The sequence below is a fragment of the Engystomops pustulosus genome, chromosome 8 (assembly GCF_040894005.1).
Source record: "Engystomops pustulosus chromosome 8, aEngPut4.maternal, whole genome shotgun sequence".
Taxonomy (NCBI): domain Eukaryota; kingdom Metazoa; phylum Chordata; class Amphibia; order Anura; family Leptodactylidae; genus Engystomops; species Engystomops pustulosus.
Genome location: NC_092418.1, coordinates 110,611,772 through 110,631,920, shown reverse-complemented (window position 1 = coordinate 110,631,920; position 20,149 = coordinate 110,611,772). Strand labels below are relative to the sequence as shown.

Below are 20,149 nucleotides of genomic sequence, written 5' to 3'. Positions count from 1 at the left end.
TGTTTTCAGTGAAGAAAATATATTTTGCTCTCATAAAATTCTAAGGAGCCACAGTTTTAGCAGGAGAAACATCAAACAGATGCACAGATTTGTGCCCTAAGGTGATCCGTGACATCTAACCAAGGAAGCAGTACTTCAGTATCTCCATCCTTACTCTATAAAATAATCAGCAAACGCCTCCCAACTTCATAACATCAAGCAATTAATGCAGTGAAACAAACCTGCTGCACTTCCATGGACCCGAGCCTCCATCACTAAGATTAGACAGATAGAATTAATTCTCTGTTCACGTTGCAGGAGGCTCAGGATGAATGAACAGACGTTGGACAAAATTCTTCGTCTGCTTCTGCTTATACTTGCATTTGTAAAACAAATTCTTCATACAAAGCTCCGAGTCAATGCAACATTAATGAGTACAACATCTATGTCTGAACAAGTCTATGGATTTCTCACAGAAGCCAAATGTAAGATGTTCACGTGCCGGGTTTTAATGGAAGTGTTGGAAATAAGAAAACATATCAAGCGCATCTACACCTCAAGGCTTACTTCCTGGGAAGGGAATCAAGAATGAAGATCTGACTACCATGATACAGGGTCTATAATAAGACAGTCATTAGGGTGCTATTCATTTACTACAAAAAGTAAGCACAACTCTAACTTAAAGGAGAATTCTGTGTTTATCAAGAGCATTTCACTGCAGAAATCCTCCAATAAGGACAACTGGGCAGAAGTGACCCCTGTTCTTGGAATTCATGGGGGATGCATATTATCATGCCCCCAAAAATCGCTTTGGGAAGTAGACAGAAATGCATTGTCTAACCTGCAGGTTTTACATCTTGTTCTCATTTATTGCTTATTTGTATGTCCTTAGTCCAGAGGTGGCCCCAGAGTTATTGTGTGGTTAATTCAACGGGCCAACAAATGCTGATGTAAGACAATGGCTACATTCACACGACTGCAAGCTTGTGGCCATACATACATCCCCATAGACGGCACCATATAATTCCGTACAAGTGGAAAAAATAGAACAAGTCCCATCTTTCCCTGTCTACATGGCTGTGCGGCCTACATCCCTGTACATCCCTATACATCTCCTCCCCCTTTCCAGCGCGCCGCACTTATTCACACATGGCATACATCCATGTAAATGTAGCCTTAGTTGGAGTATCTGATTGCTGGTAACATGACACAGTTGAGGACCAGAAGGACCACAAATAGAGCCACTAGTGATGAACGGGTCCATGGAATTTTGAGTTCGGCCAACTTGAAAGTCTGTTCTGGTCTGGGTTTGGTTACTGAACTCAAACCTATACCTGATCCACACCCCAAGAAATTGGCACCAATCGAGGCTGTTTGCAACTAAATCGATCCGTCGAGTGCACAGTCATTTCGAGCAGGATTGGCACTCCCCATGGCAACATTGTGGATTGCCCTTTCATCCCAAAGCAGCCCAAGCTGGATCAGCAGGCGACTTTGCCCACAGCATTTAAACAGTTACTGATCCCAACCATTGCTGGTGGTGGGTTAATCCAGGCCCAGAACGTTTAATAAAGTTCAGGGTGGTGTGCAGGGAAACCCAACCCAAAGTTTGGTACAACACCAAAAGCCCCCAATATGGAGATTGCCATCATTAGAATTTACATAATGTGAACTGTAGTTTAACTTACAATCCGGTAGATAAAGGCAAACAATAATCAGACTATAATTATGGTTTAACCATGTCAAAACCTTCACGTAATGTTAGGTTCACATAAGTCTATTTTGTTGACAAAGCCAACTATGTCAACCTGCACACATTTATGAAGTCATTATATGATCTACATAAGTGACCTTCAAGCTTTGGTTCTCCTTATTTGTAAAGTTATATCTTACAGCATCCTATGACTACGGAATCCTCGGAATTGTAGATGGTCCTCCACTGGATGGAACCAACCACCTAATTCATACTAGCTAATATGCTTTAATAAAACTGACATCCATTGAGTACTTAAAATCATTCATGAAGTAGAGTTTTATACATCCTATAAATGTAATTCTATGTTCCAAAAAGGTCAAAGTTCACTTACTTTCAACAATGATTTTCCTTCCTGTCCAGTCGTCTTTGATTAATTGGATATTTCCATAATGAGCATCACTATAGAAAATGCGATTACTGCCTTTCTCATTGAAATTGTAATCAAATGCCAAGGAGATGATGTTTTTGAAGTATTCCATGTTTTCATACGGTTGTATGGGTGAGTTCAGATTTGTCTCATCAGAAAGGTGAATACTTTTCAAGACTGTTCTTCCAGAGTACAACAAATAACCCTCATGTTTTAGACAAGTAATCCCATTTTTGGCTAGATATCCATGAGCGCAAGCACACGTCCTTTGCATATTCCCCCGATATAAGCAAATTTGTTGACATCCTCCATTGTTTTTAGCACAGATGTTAGTTCCTGTGGAGAAGAAAAAAATATGAGACATTCTGTGACTGTCGCAGGTCACTGATCATGTTTATTCTACTCTGTTATCGGGTCTCATAAGTATCAACTGCATAAACAGTTTGCATTCTAATTGAGGCAAGTTATATTAGAATTGCATAAAGCTCAGTAAACACCAAAAAAGTTTCCATATTAGGCAGGGGTTGTCCTGTAATATACATTATATATATTGTTGAAGGGGGGAGGGGGAGTAAAATTTAAAAAAAAAAATACCTCTCTTCCCGCTCTTGTTCTCTTGTAATGCCACTAGTCACTGCTGGCTTCAGTTTGTATACAGCCTATACCTTCTGTTTGTAGTTATAGGCCGGTGGTGCATCCACAGTCGTGCTACTGCAAGAGTTTCAGTTTAGCAGAAAGACCATGGCTGTAGACACACCCCAATGCCACTCTCTGTACACAAATGGAAGCCAACAGTGATGGCCAGTACCATGGGACAACAGAAGTGCTAAGTATACATTGCTTTTTTCTTTTTAAAGCCCCCCCCCCACCAGCCATATTTAAAAAAAAAATACTATTCCCGGACAAGCCCAATGGTTTTTCTAGTAACTAATGTTAATGAGCTATTTTTGGGATAGACTTTCAATTTTTGATTGGTGATGGTCTGGCCCCCAGAATCCCTATCCTCTCGCCATCCTGGAGCATGATGGCCCCTAAAATAATATTTGACAGAGTAATAGAGCCTCAAATGTCACTGTGCCATAATGTAGTTTACCAAGACATTTTTGGCTTTGTACATCGCAGAACTATGAAGCGTCTATGTAGAAATTCAAGTATAGGCTTATGCATGACCAGGGTTAAAATCTGCACAGTCCTCAACACTTGCTATTCTAAGTTAACTCGTTTGCTAACCCGTTTTGGAGTCATGACCTCCTGACAGGTGATTTTATGACCAAATCTATGGTGGCACGCCATTGGATGCTGTTGGCCACATACCACCCAAATATTTATGAGTATAGATGAGCATACTGTTGTCCTTGTTAAGTTTTTTTTAACTATTTAGGTATCATTAATTGGATTAACATTAGAGATGAGCGAGTATACTCGTCCGAGCTTGATGCTCGTTCGAGTATTAAGGTACTCGAAACGGCTCGTTGCTCGGACGAGTATTTCCCCTGCTCGAGATCGAGCATTTAATTAAACAAACACAGTGAAGAACAATGAAGAATAGAATAAAAACAGTGAACACAGGATCATTTAAGTGAAGAACACAGTGAAGAATAGAGTACAGATGTTCGGCACATCTGCTTACTTGTCGGAAGATACACGCGGAACGGCAGCAGGGAGACATCGCACACCAGGGAGACATCGGGCGCAGCAGGGAGACATCGGGCGCAGCAGAGACACATCGGGCGCAGCAGAGACACATCTGGCGCAGCAGAGACACATCGGGCGCAGCAGGGAGACATCGGGCGCAGCAGGAAGACATCGCGCGCAGCAGGGAGACATCGCACGCAGCAGGAAGACATCGCACGCAGCAGGAAGACATCGCGCGCAGCAGGGAGACATCGCGCGCAGCAGGGAGACATCGGGCATCAGGGAGACATCGGGCAGCAGGGAGACATCGGGGAGACTTCAGTGGAAGAAGAGGAGCGGATCCCGGGACAGCGTATCTCCCGACAAGTAAGCAGATGTGCCGAACATCTGTAATCTATTCTTCACTGTGTTCTTCACTGTGTTTTTCACTTAAATGATCCTATGTTCACTGTTTTTATTCTATTCTTCACTGTTCTTCACATCTGGTAACTTGTCAGGAGATAATATACGCTCGGAACAGTGAAGAATAGATTGCAGATGTTTGCATACATCTGATCACTTATCAGAAGACATTCTTTTTCAATTAAATAACACATTTTATTCCTGAACCATGGTCCCTTTGAAAAATGCTCGAGTCTCCCATTGACTTCAATGGGGCTCGTTATTTGAGACGAGCACTCGAGCATCTGGAAAAGTTTGTCTCGAATAACGAGCACCCGAGCATTTTAGTGCTCGCTCATCTCTAATTAACATATACATTTTCAAGTTTGTTATAAGTTTCTGCCGATTTTATAAACGTGAAGTATAAAGTATCTTTCATTGTTGACATGAACCCAGTCAAGATCGGAAGGCTTCAGCTTCTGGAACCTAAAGCTTAAGTGGCATAACTTTTACATAGCTACTCCTTATTCTTATGCATGGAGGGAATCCAAACTAGTCGGCTTCTTCTTATAGCATCCATGGGTCTTACTAGAGGTATATGGATATGGTCAACCACAAAGCTACAATATCAAAAATTCCGACAGCCAAATAAAGTCAGAAGCTCATCATATGCTCATCCTCCTGTGGCTTTATTGGAGGATCTTTCATACATTAGTTTGATTTTTAATTTTTTTATATTTTCTTTGAAATGATAAATGTTTTTAACAAGCTATTTAGCTATTAACTTCTTAATACGTACTTACAAAACAAACCTTTAAAAGGAAAGAGCCAGAAGATTAACTTTGTTTTTAGCATTTTGTCTGAGACAAATGAGCGAAAGGCAACTTGAAAAGAAACCCGCTGCCTCCGTGTAATCATCCATATATCGACTCGTCTTTGAACTTAGTCAGAAATGTACAAACATCTTTCTAAATTGAATGAAAGCATTCTCTAATTAACACTCATTCATTGCAGCTAATTAGAAATGGAAGACTCCAAGGATTTTGAAAAGTTTGTGGGAAATCCACTTCAACCAGTCTCAATCTCCAATCAGGAAACTTTTTTGTTTTTCACTTTGCGCTAAATGTTTGTTTTATTCTCTAGATTTTCTGTCTCAGCTTCAAAATTCTTAACTCTTTTACAACTAACACATTTTCTATTGCAGATCAAATTTTTATTCTTTTCTTCCTGATGCTTTGGAACTTTTTATCTCTAAAAAACTTTTTATCTCTAAAGACATATAGACACTGACAGATTTCTTTCATGATTAGCTTCTCTTGTCTGCACACTGCAGTGGTCTCTGCCTCCAGCCCCTCCCACTTGTATTGAAAGACAAGCTCAGACACAAACACTTCCTGCTACCAAGCAGCATGCAGTGTTCACCCTAAAAGCTACAGAAAGGATAATGTCTTTATAGCTTGGAAAGGAGGTATAGTAGAGCCAACTGTGTGTTATAATTGAGATGTAGCAGAGCTGAGAGTCTCATTGGGGGTCATTTACTAAGGGCCCAATTTGAGTTTTCCCATCGTATTACCCGAATATTTCCGATTTGCGCCGATTTTCCCTGTATTGTCCCGGGTTTTTGGCGCACGCAATCAGATTGTGGCGCATCGGCGCCGGCATGCACGCGTCAGAAATCGAGGGGCGTGGCCGAACGATAACCCGACGGATTTGGAAAAACCGCCACATTTAAAAAAAAAAAAATGCGGGACACGCGCTTTCCTTCACCAGTTATAGGATGGTGCATTCCGGTGGACCTCGGGGAACTTCAGCGCAGCAGCGACATCTGTTGGACGTCGGAGGAACTGCCTTAGTGAATCGTCGGAAGACCCGAATCCACCACAGAGAACGCGCCGCTGGATCGCGAATGGGCCGGGTAAGTAAATCTGCCCCATTGTGTTTTTGTATCCAAATCATGGATCTCATCATCTCTCATCTCTGATCTGTCTCATCTCTTTTTTCTATTTTTCAGATACTAGTGAATGTTCAGCAGCCAAATTAAAGTGTAGATAGACCTGTACCCTGATAATCTAATCACATTGTCAGCACACAGCATCTCATAGCACTGAGGGATCAGGAAGTGTCTGCTTAGAGAATCCCCACTCACACTCTGGAATCTTACACTGACCAATCATTGAGTGATAGGAGCTAAAACAGCAATAACACTGAGAAAAATTGTAAAGTAAGGGGATAAAAATTATCGACATTGTGTAAATATCACTTGGGGATTAAAATTTGAGAACCTTCTTTCATGGGAAAACCCCTTTTAATTTTAGATTCATATTTCTAATCAAAGGGCTTGTCTCTTCCTCCGTTAGAAGTATCATAAACAAATGGAAGAAGGATTAGATTAGACATCTGTCCAAGTACAAAAATAATCACATCTAGAATAAGGTCTGATCTTCTACTGGCTTTTGATTTTAATGATTTTAGATTTTTAAGTATTTCTGACCACTGCTGATAGATTGTTTTCTCAACCTACACTCTACAGGGCTGTGACAGATAGCTTTCCTTGACGTCCTGCAGATATAAAGGCCAGGATAGGCAAGAACTATCAATATACTTCAAATGGGACCCTTAAGTGACCCTTCATAGGCAATCACATTAAATAAACTTTGGTTGTACCATCAAATGGGTCAAGAGCAGGTACAATTTTACATCCCTGGGGTATCCCAACCCATGTCAGAAGTCAAAAGAACGAAAATGATTTGTTGTGTTTTACTTAGCCACACCCTTTGTTTGAGTGGCGAAACCAAACTGAACACCGAACACCCATGTGTATGTGGGCAGGAGGTAATTGATGGTCAGGACAGGTTGGATAGCAGTTGTCGTACAATAAAGAATTTGAGCAAAACATATCCAAGGGCTCTCATATGTTTATAGACTGGAAAGCATCTACAAGGAACATCTCTCTCTGATGTTCATCCATGATTTATACCAACAGGAACGTGCCATTATGCTTTATACCATAGGAATCATGGATACGCCACCTCTTCTGCGGTTGTAAAATCAAACACTTGCCCGATTTCCGTACATTTTATAGCTGATGAGCAGAGAACTTACATTAGGTAGAGTCATCATGCTTATTCAATTATTCATATTTTTAATGAGGGAATATTATGCAAGTCTATAAGTGGCTTCTATGCATTTTGTTTATTATTATATCTTCATTTTACATAGACACGGAATTGCCTCTATGGGAAATGTGTTTCTAATGAAGAAGAAGATTCTCACCTTTCTCTCTTGCTCGATTAAAGACTGTTACGTCCTTTAGGTTAATCCCAAGTCCCGTTCTCATGGTCACGGCATCTGAAGCATCATTCTTGTGGCCCCTTCGGATGGAGCCGTTTGAGTGCGCTCTGCCAAAAAAAAAAGGGAGACGGAAAGAGAGAGAGACTATCAGAGTTCAACAATCCTGGGATAATTAAAATCAAACAAGTCGTTAAAATGCACGAGACAGCTGGTCTAGCAGACGGCATGGAAACCTACTTGTATCCGTGACATTGATATGCTTTAGCTTTGAATATCGAAAAATGCCTTTTCGGTGGAAATTACATAGCTCTATGAGATCCTCATTGTGACCTTGCTAAGGAATGGCTAATCCTACAAGGGTGAAGCAGCTGGTGCTGAAATAACATTTTCAGACTCAAATACTTATGGAAAAATAAATTACCTGTCAGACCAGTAGATGTAAGCCCCGAAGACGACAACTGAAAACATATCCACATTGCTCCCTGACAGCACAATCTCCCGATTCCGACCACTCTCAAGGTCGATCCTTTCTATCTTGTCCGTACGGGCATCGCACCAGTATAATTTGTTTTCCTAAAGATCAATTTCAAAGTAAACTTCAGCCAGCAATCTTCTTTACAGGAGCACTTTATTACAAGGATAATTTAAAGGTGAACAGAAGGTGTGTGCTTGTACCTACTGAACACTTTAGAGACACGTAAAGAGGAAACTGACCTCATAGTCTACAGAGATTCCATTAGGCCATGAGATTCCCGTGTTCACCAAGATACTTCTCTCAGATCCATCCAGACGGGCTCTACTTATACAAGGAGTCTGTCCCCACTCAGTCCAGAAAAGGTAACTACAGTGCATAAAACAAATTACTAAATTGAAAGAATTGGACAATACAATATACAAAAACATTTAATTTGTGTTTACATTTTTGGCTTTAAAGACCAGATAAATTCCTTTTTGATTTTGATGATAAAAGGGAGAATTGTGCTATTTTGTTGGTGAAAAATAGGGTGTTGTTTCACTATTTTTAGAGTTGATTTAGTACATTTATTTTACAAGCATTACAGTATATTCAAAAAGTTCAAAAGTTCAAAAAGTTGCTGTTATTTCATTTATTATATTTATATATTTATTATTATTATTATTATTATTTTTTTTTTATTTACCCAAATTGGAATCTCTTTTAGGACTCTGTTTTGGATATGCTTACGGAGTATGAACTTTGTGAACTTCTAATTCTTTTCAACTGTGTGCTTTTTTATTTTTTGCAAACATCCATTATTATTTAGTAAGATGCAAACCAAAAATGTATTAAGAGTATTTTTGTTAACAATTTTTAGAAGGAATCTGTCAACATGATTTACCGACACAAACTAAATACTATGTTATTGTACTATACCCAATTTATGCAAGGATTGGTTTATAAGGGAGGACTGCAATTGGACGCTAGCAAACGCCCTGGAAGAAGCCGAGGTTGGCGAAATCCAGGGTCGGGCGGTCATGTGTAGCTGGCGTCCTCTGGAAATTTGACATGTGCATTTTTTAAACTACTATTGTGAGCATATTTTAAATAAAGAATACCCTGTTTTAAAGAACATACTATGCTATCCGTGCAAATATTTTCCAGCGGCCCGCTGCGGACAGTAGCGGGTTGAAGAAAGAAAACCGCACGAAGGGAGTTCTGAACAGTGGTCTAGTCCTGTCGGAGGATCGAGTGCTATACAAATCGTGGATAGACGTTGCCCTTCCCGTCACAGTGAAAGCAGGGATATATCCCAAAAGAAGGACTATTAAACACTTTGGAGCTCCGGTTAGAGTTACTTTTTATCTCGTTTATAAAAGTTTTTTGGGGACTATTTTATTTTTTCTGGATCGTTCCTGTGGCCGTTTTTGTAGCTTCTGCTCCGTGAAGAGTGCTGCACAATGCTTTTAAATTTGTTAAATACTATATATATAGAACTATGCCCCCACATGTCTGCCATATCATTGCTTTTGTTGTCTAACTGTTCATTCCATGCCAAAACTTCACTTAAGAACTAAATAAATTAGGCTCTGGAAGAGCATATCAGGGCTCTGGCTCAACGTTTTGTTGGATCCAGGTATGACATAGGGCAAAGGAGTACCAGGCAGAGTACTTGGAGGCATTGATATTGATGTGGAGTCCTGGGGTGCTCTTTAAGTCCCCACCACCCTTAAAGCACTGAAGTCTAATTCGTAGATTTGTAAAGTTAACTTTTGGCATAGAAGGAGGAGCTATGGCGGCACAAGTATGGACAAAGCCCTGAGTAACATATCAGTTATTTAGGATAGGTACATTCCCTCCAAAGACATATTTGTTTTTTGGAAATTAAAGTTACCTTTTTTATAGTCTTTGTCTCAATTGTCTTTGTCTCAATTATATAGTATCTCTTAACTATCAATATGATGACTCAACAAAGCCAATACATGTTATACATGTTATAAAAAATACATTAAAACTTTACTGTTACTTTTCAATAAAAAAGAGAAATTTCTGAGATATAGAAAAGTGTTTTCCTATGAAAAAGCTATCATTGTAGTATTTGTTTCCTCTGCCTGGATGTATACATACCCCTTTTCAGGATGCACAGCGACTGCTCGGGGCTGGTCGATGCCTCTTGAAATCACCACATATCTGAAGGATCCATTGAGTCTTGCCACTTCAATCAGGTTGAAACCATGGTCCGCCCAATAGATGTTACCTGTTTCCAATAATAAAACAGAACTCTATTGAAAATGTAACTCAATATTTTACAATTTATGAGAATTCTGGATATATTAATATTATTATAATTATTATTATATATTCATTTATTTATTTTATCATATCATATTTTAATAATTATTTGCAAAAGTTATATAAAATTATCTCAAGACTTCATTAAACATTACTTTCATTTTGTAAGAAGTCGCCTCACCGCAGGTCAAGGAATTTATACAGCCCAAAAAAAAAAATCACCAAATGTGAATTGCAGCTAAAATGAATGTCTCCACAGAGTTACATTTCTCCTATCTGGAGAATACAGGTTTATGCTGCGCCGTATTTTGAAACTTCATAACTTGAGGCATGAAGCATCTAAGATGTATTTCTGCCTGAACGGCTCTCAGAAGAATAATACCAAGTTATTACTACTTAATCATTGCCAGCATTAAAAACACATATCGAAAGGCCAAAATGTCAGCAGGAGAGTCCCCGACGGAGAAAATGATGTGCTACTTGTCTGAGCCGGAGAGCACAAATGTGTCATTTTTGTTAAAGAAATAAATAAATGTAAAGGAACAAAAAAAATTGTAATTTTTTGGATCTTGACCAGTAACATGTAAAAGCATTGAAGAAGACAGCTACCGGCTATCCAGTCAATGGCTATGCCTTCCACTCTCCCCAGCCCATTCGTGATGATATCTTCTCTCCAGGTCTGGTCTCGTTTGGATCGGCTGATTTTATTGTATCCCATATCAGTCCAATAGATTGTGTCGTTGCCTGGAATGAAAGAGAATCATTTAAATGATAAAATGAAAAATAACATTTTTTTCAAAGTTGAAAAAAAACACAATTACAGTTGTGAAAAAGTTTATCTTAAAGAAAACCTCTTACTAAGGCCCCATGCAAACAATCGCACTGGGGGCAGTAATATTACCCCCTTGGCTTTCGATGGAGAGGCTACAGTCCAGAATACATTGGTGTGCATGAGCCCTTACTCCATCAACTCCAACTTTTTGTATTTGTTAATAGATGACCCACCACTTGTTTTGGCATAGTAGGACTTGGACATAATAATAATAACAATCATTTTTTATTTATATAGCGCCTACAGTTTATGAAGTGCTGCACAAAGCATGACAAATCGGTCCCCGTCCCCAATGGGGCTTACAATCTAATCAACCTACCAGTATTTTTTAGAGTGTTGGAGGAAACTGGAGGACCCGGAGGAAACCCACGCAAACACGGAGAGAACATACAAACTCTTCGCAGATGTTGACCTGGGACTAGAACCCAGGTCCCCAGCACTGCAAGGCAGAAGTGCTAACCACCGAGCCACCATGCTTCCCCAAATATTTGGAAGCTGAACCGGAACGCTCCTCCCTGCTGGCACAGATTGTGGTTGTTACGCTTAAAATGCCGGCGGCAAAGTCGGTTATTAATGTAATTATTTTAGTATCTTTACTTTAAGAGGGGTGGAGCTACTCTGCTGCAGCCAAGGACCACCCACCTGATGACTAGACAGATGACAAGTCCTTGTATGGAGAAGACAGTAGAGGCCTCATAATAATTGCATTGAGGGGTTAAAACAAAAAATTCAAAAGTACATTTTTATTTACTAAACACTGCGTGAATATTTGAAATACATATAGCCACACATATTTAATTAAAATGCAAATGGTTATCAATTTTTAAGGGAACTTGTTCCCAGATTTGGGAAGTCAAAACCACAAGATGCACCAGTATGTCCTAAATGCTCAAGTCAAGACTCGTGACCATAGTTTACCATAACTAAAGGGGAGTCCATTGCTAACTAAATCAGTCAACGACTCCCATTAGACTCATAGGTAGGAGTCATGAATGAGTCATGGATGAGTCATGGATGAGTCATGGATGATCACATAGGACCTATCGCTGTTGCTCCCACTTCGGAGTCAATAGACGGTCACAGTTACAGTAGCTAAACTGTTTGCTACAAATGAAGATGTCCCGGCCTTAATGTAAGGATTATTACCGAATGTCTATTCTCTTCTCACTTAATAAGACAGGTTTCAATAGAGCCAAAATAAATTCTGTCACTTTGTCAAACTATTCCCCTCTCTCAGCACATTTGCGCGGCTAAAGTTGCCTTCTAGAGTCCATTTGACAAAGTCATTGTCCTCATTAGCGAAATATTTTCATCTGAAGGCTTCACATTTAATAACCAGTAAGTCATTAACTCCATACGGGTTCTTTAGCCAACGGAGATGGATCCAAGTCTTCAACTTCAACCAGACCTGGTAAGAGCTTAAAAAAAACTGCTACAAGTAAGAATATTTTTGTCATTTTGTCTAAGTTGTTATGTAGTTCATCAATGATGGACATTTTAAAGATGTTCAAAAAATTGCAATACAAAAAGATAACATTGGTGATTTTTCTACTATAAAGGGCAGCTATCAGCAGTTTCCTGGTAGATGGGTCCTAATAAGAAGTTATATTACGTAGCCTGAGTCTCGCAGGGTAGTTAAAATAACTTTTAGAACTCTATTTGCCGTGATTGTGAAAATATAGAGTCATAATTAAAGAAAACCTGAGGAACATCGGTCCTGAAGAACTTCTGGCTGAAATCCAGATTTGGGGACCCAATCCCACAGTGTTCGGTACAGATCTATATATTGAGGTTCAGGTCCACTCATTCCTACATGCAGTATCATGTACAGTCAGACAAACAGGCAAGGAATGTAAAATTACAACTTTACCAACTATGGAAAAAACTTTTTAAATGGTTTTATTGCCCATTACACCTAAAAATGCACCCAAATGTAAACATCAGTACATAATAATAGACATTAATGCAACCGTAATGGAAACTCTATGGGGCTCATTTACTAAGGGTCCAAACGCAGCACTTTCGTTGGGTTCCCGAAAATTTCCGTTTTGTGCCGAATTGCCCCGGGATTTTTGGCGCACGCAATCGGATTGTGGCGCATTGGCATGCACGTGACAGAAATCGGGGGGCATGGCCATCGGACAACCCGACGGATTAGGAAAAAATGCAGAATTTAAAAAACGAATTGTGTCGCACGATCAAGAAGAAGGTGAACTCTGGCGGACCTCGGCACAGCAGCGACACCTGCAGGAACTCGGGCCTTCAATCTTAGTGAATCGCAGCAGACCTGAGTCCTCGTCGGACAACGCACCGTGGGATCGCGACAGGACCGGGTAAGTAAATCTGCCCTTATCAAACAACCAGTTTGGAGTAGGTGGTCCTGTTGATTGCAAACAATATACATCGTACACTTAACTATAATAATTCTGTTAGAAGATCAATCATCATTACAACGTTTTTATCTGTGTTTTAAGCTGTCATTTTAAAGACAGAGTACTCCCCATAATTTAGTAAAATGATGCCCTCTACCACGGACTAAAACTCATTTTGTCATTTGAACATCACCTAGGTTGAAAGTCTTATGTAATGGAAAAGAAAAAAAAACAATTGAGTCTTTTATACAATAGTTGAAAAAACTAAATCAAAGTTTACAAATATGTTATTTTACAACATTAGTTTACTTAAAGGGAACCTGTCAGGGAGATTTGGAGCGCTAAACCACCCACAGATCCCAAATCCCTCTATATGATATTTAAGCATTCAGATAAAAAACTTTATACTCACCTCGTCTCCTTATTCCCTCAGCACCTGCACGTTCTGGCATATTACGCCCTGGCTTCCCAGCGCAAGCGCTACAAGTACGGTGCAAAGTCGTCGGTGGCCCTTAAAACCCATGCCCATGCGCCGCCACGTTACCTCCGCTACGAAAGTCATCGGGGTGGGGGGGTAGCGGTCAGTTGCCATGACAGCCTTGGGTCTTCGTCAGACCCGAGGCTGAATGGTTTCTGCATATACATTACATGCAAAAACTCCATATACTGCAATACAGTTGTATTGCAGTATATGGTAGGAACGATCTGACCATCAAGGGTTAAAGTACCCTAGAGGGTCTAAGAAATAGTGGAAAAAGTTGAAAAAAAAAGTTGAAAAAATGTAAAAAAATTAATAAAATATTACAAATGTAAATCACCCCCCTTTCCCTAGAACTGATCTAAAATATAATAGTAAGAAAACACAAACACATTAGGTATCACCGCATCCCAAAATGCCCGATCTATCAAAATATAAAAACAGTGATAACAGGCGGTGACCTCCGAAACGGGAAATGGCGCCCAAATGTTCGAAATGCGACTTTTACACCTTTTTACATGACATAAAAAATGTAATGAAAAGTGATCAAAATGTCTCACAGTTGTCAAAATGGAAGCAATGAAAACATCGGCGCATTTCGCAAAAAATTACACCACACACAGCTCTGTGCACCAAAGTATAAAAAAGTTATTAGTGTCAGAAGATGGCATTTTTTTTTTTCTTTTTCGTACACATTTGTTTATTTTTTGAAAATGTATTAAAACCTGTATAAATTTGGTATCACCGTGATTGTACCGAACCAAAGAATAAAGTAAAGGTGTTATTTGGAGTACAGAGTGAAAGTCATAAAAACTGAGCCCACCTATAAATTTGGCAAGTGGGCGTTACCAGTTGGGGGTGTGATCCTGTGACCACTTTTCTGCTGTCCAATCAGTTCCAATGCTATTTTTAGGTACCCCACAGGTCCTGCAACTATTTCAGGGCCAAGTGACAAGATTGTGAGAGCAGCAAGACTAGAGGTCTCATTTAATGGGAGGAAATCTAGGAGGAAATAAGGAGAGAACGAAAAATGGGAGGGGGCAATTATGCAAATAAGAGAAAGGAGAGGGGATGCAAGGTATAAGAAAGAGGGGGACAATGGTGCAGGCTGTGAGAAACAAGGAGAAAGGAGGGAATATGGGAAAAAACTGCAAGTTTGGGGGTCAAGGAGCAGCTGAGAATTTCTTCAAAAAGTAGCATTTTTGGTTGATTTTCTGACTGTTGATTTTGACAGCTTGCCTTTGTGTTTCCCATCCCGATGAGAAAGATTTCTTCAGAATAGATATATTATGGGAACTACAAGTGTTTGCTAAAACTGGCGAGTCAGGAGAGGTGACAGCTACTCATAGATTTAAGGATGAATTAAACAAAAAAAATCGCTCAATCCATAGTTTTCAAGCGCATTTCCTAAAGAAAATACTTGCAGCATAATGCATGACATTGGCCTTTGTTCTATTGTTCTATTTTTTTTTTCAGAAAGGCACTACCAAAAATGAAGAACAATGAAATAAAGCCAAAGAATACAAAAAGAAAATCGAAAGATCCACAATTTACCAAGTGGATGTTTTCTCGCTGATTAAAGTAACTTTTTTTCAATTTTTACATCACTGACATGAAAATCTTGTATAATACAGATAACGCAGTGAGCAAGAGTGTTGTGGATTATAAGATCTTATTGATGGCACTTCCAAAATTAAACATAGACAGGATATGAGTCAGCGTATGATGTAAAATCTGACCTTCAACCTTCCCCCCCCCACACACATTCCCCCTTGCCAGATCTATCAATATATTCTAATAAATCCATTGGGGGTTGTGCCTAGCGGCATAACTTTAGGGGGTGCAGAGGTTGCGATCGCACCTGGGCCCAAGAGGTTTAGGGGGCCCTTATGGTGTCACTTTCCCATATGAGAACTATTACTATAAACGATACATTATAGTCGAGGGGCCTGGCACAGACTATGCACTGGGGTCCATCAGCTTCTAGTTACGCCACTGGTCGTGCCACTGGGCAGATCTACCGTATGCCATGTCTGGGCTGGCATAGAAATGCGGTTTAGCTTGTCCTCTTTATAACCCTCTACACCCACTTGGAATGGAGGTGGCTTAAGGGGAAAAATTTAGCAACCTATTTGTGTGCTTCTATGCCTGATGCATAAGCCCTATTAAATTCTCCCGATGAATGGTGGGCTTATAATCATCATCCATACCAAAACACCCATTCACCCATAACACCATCACCACACCAAAACGGTCAGAAATGTGGAATATCAGGTGAAATACACATCAGATTGAAAAACTAAAAATATGTGTGTAATATTTTTCAAAAATCTATCCAATGATGTCAAACTCAGCCTTCTACCCCCAGCCTGGGATGGGGACGAGGGCAACTTGCAACTTTAAAATGTTAAAATGACAATGGTTCAATCTACTATTCAAATAATTTTCATAGAAAGATGTCGCTGTACTCACTGAAAATCAAGACGGGTAAAAAAAATTGTTAAAAATGGGGAAATCTGGAGAAATACACATCAGATTAGAAAACAAAAAAACATTATCTTCGGGGGCTGGTGTAATGGTCCTCACCTCTCAGACATTAGGGGCTAGTGTAATGTGAGCCCCCACCTCCTGCACATCTGAGAGCTTGAATAACTTAAGTGTCTCCCCTTTCCAAAGGTGGGGATTTTTTTTCTTGCTTAACCCAGGAACAACAAGAGGATGTAAACATTTTCTGTTCTCTTCGGGGGCTGGTGTAATGGTCCCCACCTCTCACACATCGGGGGCTAGTGAAGTGTGATTCCCCACCTCTCGCACATTAGGGGCTGCTGTAATGTGAGCCCCCACATCTCGCACAATGGGGGCTGCTGTAATGTGAGCCCCCACCTCTTGCACATTAGGGCTAGTGTAATATGAGACCCCACCTCTCGCACATCCGAGAGCTTGATTAACGTAAGTTTCTCCCCTTTCCAACATTTTCTGTTCTCTTCGGGAGCTGGTATAATGTGTGTCCCCACCTTTCACACATCAGGGGCTAGTGTAATGTGAGCCCACACCTCTTGCACATTAGGGGCTAGTGTAATGCGAGTCCCCACCTCTCACACATCGGGGGCTGGTGTAATGTGATTCCCCACCTCTCACACATTGGGGGCTGGTGTAATGTGAGTCCCTGACCTCTCACACATTGGGGGCTGGTGTAATTTGAGCCCCCACCTCTCACACATCGGGGGCTGGTGTAATGTGAGTCCCCGCCTCTCACACATCGGGGGCTGGTGTAATGTGAGCCCACACCTCTCACACATTAGGGGCTGGTGTAATGTTATTCCCCACCTCTCACACATTAGGGGCTGGTATAATGTGTGTCCGAACCTCTTGCACATTGGAGAGGATGATTAAGTCTTCTCCCTTTCTGAAGATGGGGATTTTTCTTGTTGCTTACAAAGTTTTCAAAAATTGAAAACTCTACATTATGTGCTTGAATTTGGTAACATTTGAAGTTTAAAAAAAAATTTTGCAAATGTCTATTTAGAGATTTTGTTTCTAATGCATATTTATCGAAATATCCCCTTTTTCAAAGTTTTTGCACACATTTAGATTTTCGGTGATTAAAAGGCCTCTGCCACCAAAAATGAAAAAGACAGTAGTCAAATCAATGTAATTTTTGTAAAAATGAGGGTTCCCATATAAGATTTCAAAGTTGCTCCCTGCATCTAGGGGTGTCAGTAGGGTGTCGGGTTTGGTATCAATTGATAGATTCTTGAAAAATATTTGATACACATAGTTTTAGTTTTTTGATCTGATGTGTATTTTGCAAGATATTCCACCTTTGCGACCTTTGTGTTACACCAGTTACATAATTTCTTCTATTTTAGCCTCAAAATTCCAATTTTGTTAAAACTTATACAACTAATTTGACTTAACAAACCTCGTTATTCTGACCTAGAATCCAAGTGATTGTTCTAGAAAAAAACAAATGTATACTTCTGGTATTATCTAGGGAAAGTCTGCTTTTACCTGTCAGTGTGAAAAAGGCTGTCAAGGGTGCTAGAGCGTGATCGTGTATCGCATCCATCTATGTGTAAAATGCCTCGAACCCCGGGGCTATCGTTAGGTAATCCTTGTTTGACCTTCAGAAGCCGAGAGCAGGGCTTTAGGAGTCAGAATGTTGTAAAGGAAGATTAGCTATTTATACTTATTGATCGGGACAAGCGGATATTGTGACAGCTGGCGATACATCCGTGCCGCTACTGTTGGGTCTAGAGTATTTGTTATTGAAGACTTCTTATAAGTCTCCATGACCAGTCATACCATGAAACACAATATCAATAAATCCTTCCCCAGGATCACTGGATTATCTATTTGCTTTATTCATGCCAAGACTTATATTCATGCCAAAAGCCTCCGAGAAGAGGGCACGTTCTCTATCAGGGGAAACAATGGCTTTATCTGTGAACGGTTCTGGATAAATTAATGAGCGTCACATCGATGTACAATCTACAGAAGCTCAATTATCTGTTTCCCTCCAGCCACTTCTTTTCACCTTCTACCCCTCAAACTCTTCCAGCGCCATCAAACACTTGGAGAGCTTTGTCTCTACTGACAACAAAATGTAGAGGTGAGGAAACACGCCTGACATTACCTGCTTGGGAACGGAAGGAGACCCCCAAACATACCCGAAAGTTGGGTTAGGTCTGGTTTTATTTGGCATCACACACAAGATAGTTGTAAAGTTCCATCAAAACTGTTGGGTTGTAATGAAAACAATGGGGGTCATTTACTAAGGGCCCGATTCGCGTTTCCCCGACGTGTTACCCGAATATTTCCGATTTGCACCAATTTCCCCTGTATTGCCCCGGGATTTTGGCGCATGCGATCGGATTGTGGCGCATCGGCGCTGGCATGCACGCGACGGAAATCGGGGGGCGTGGCCGAGCGAAAACCCGATGGATTCGGAAAAACCGCCGCATTTAAAAAAAGAAATGTGTCCCTTGGGACGCGCTTACTTGCACTCAGCCCGAGCCGGTGAACTCCAGTGCGTTCAGATGCTTTTCAGCGCAGCAGCGCCACCTGGTGGACGGCGGAGGAACTACCTTGATGAATCCCGGCCGGACCTGAATCCAGCGCAGAGAACGCGCCGCTGGATCGCGAACGGACCTGGTAAGTAAATCTACCCCAATGTATGTGGCCTGCTTGGCTTAGCTTTAATGTAAAGGGCAGTAGACAACAGAATGAGCATGGGAGTATCTGTACCAAACAAATGGCCTCCTCCTGATTCTATTTTGAGAGGCTACATGAATTATTATGTAAAATGCTAGTTAATGGAATTTTATCCAACTGTACACTGAGGGTATGTTCATAGGTTGGTCTATTGAGACTACCCTTAAGATACCAGTAATACTTAATAATATTATATTAGCATTAACGCAAGAGATGAGGTCTAAAATCCCCCCCCCCCAAAAAAAAAATATTTTGTCCAGGTGATCAGTAAAATCCTAACTTCTAGTTTAAAGGAAAACTACCACCAAAATCCATCAAGATAAAACATGGGGCAGTAACTCCTAGATCCAAGACAGGGGCATAGCCAGGCCCCCAACTACAATGTATGGTTTATAGTACTAGTCTACTCAAATTGAAAAGTGATACCCTATGGGCCCCCTATGCCTCTTGGGCACTGTTGCAACTGCACCCTGTGCACCCCCTCCAGTTACAACTCTGAATCCATGCACTGTGACTGTGGTAATGTTCTTATATTTATTATCCATGACCTCCCTCTTTCTAAAATAAACTTTTAAGATTACGCCAATCATCCCAAAGGTCTCTGGTGGGTGCTACCAGAGCCACTCAGTACTGTAGTTTCACACGCTGTAACAATGAGCGGGTCAGCTCTCACCCTGTGCTTCCTTCTGCTGTTAGATTACACAGGCAAAGGGAAGAGGGTGAGAGCAGGGGGCTGGGGGAGACATTGTAACAGCCTGTGAATCTTTAGTACTCTGGGTAATGCCCATCACTCATTAGCATCATTTAAATAAATATATAGGCCATGAGTAACAAAACTAAGAAGATTTTGTTGGTAGACTCCTGGTGTGTGAATTGTGTAGGTGAGTAATAAACATCTACAATTCTTTCAGACATTTTGTATAATAACCTGTAAATTTAGTAGTAAGGTGTTTTTTTGTCGGCCATTGAATTGGAGTAGAACATCTTGAATGTTTCATGCTGATTGTAAACGCTGAGGCTCCTTGACATTTCTGTAGGCTGAGGTAATGACTCAGTCCGGCTTAGCATGGAGGAAATTGAGATGATTCCAAATGT

At 40.5% G+C, this 20,149-nt stretch overlaps 1 protein-coding gene across 6 annotated transcripts in view; it reads right to left on the bottom strand.

Annotated features, from left to right (window-relative positions):
• LRP1B (LDL receptor related protein 1B) overlaps window positions 1-20,149 on the bottom strand; it is a 1,123,330-nt gene that overhangs the window by 297,726 nt on the left and 805,455 nt on the right. For all 6 annotated transcript variants that reach the window (XM_072122223.1, XM_072122226.1, XM_072122225.1 and 3 more), the window contains exons 36-41: window positions 10,768-10,902; window positions 9,994-10,123; window positions 8,124-8,250; window positions 7,831-7,982; window positions 7,392-7,516; window positions 2,067-2,438 (exon numbers count right to left, since the gene is read on the bottom strand). In XM_072122223.1, coding sequence (XP_071978324.1) covers window positions 2,067-2,438; window positions 7,392-7,516; window positions 7,831-7,982; window positions 8,124-8,250; window positions 9,994-10,123; window positions 10,768-10,902 — 1,041 coding nt within the window. The remainder of the gene's footprint in view (window positions 1-2,066; window positions 2,439-7,391; window positions 7,517-7,830; window positions 7,983-8,123; window positions 8,251-9,993; window positions 10,124-10,767; window positions 10,903-20,149) is intronic.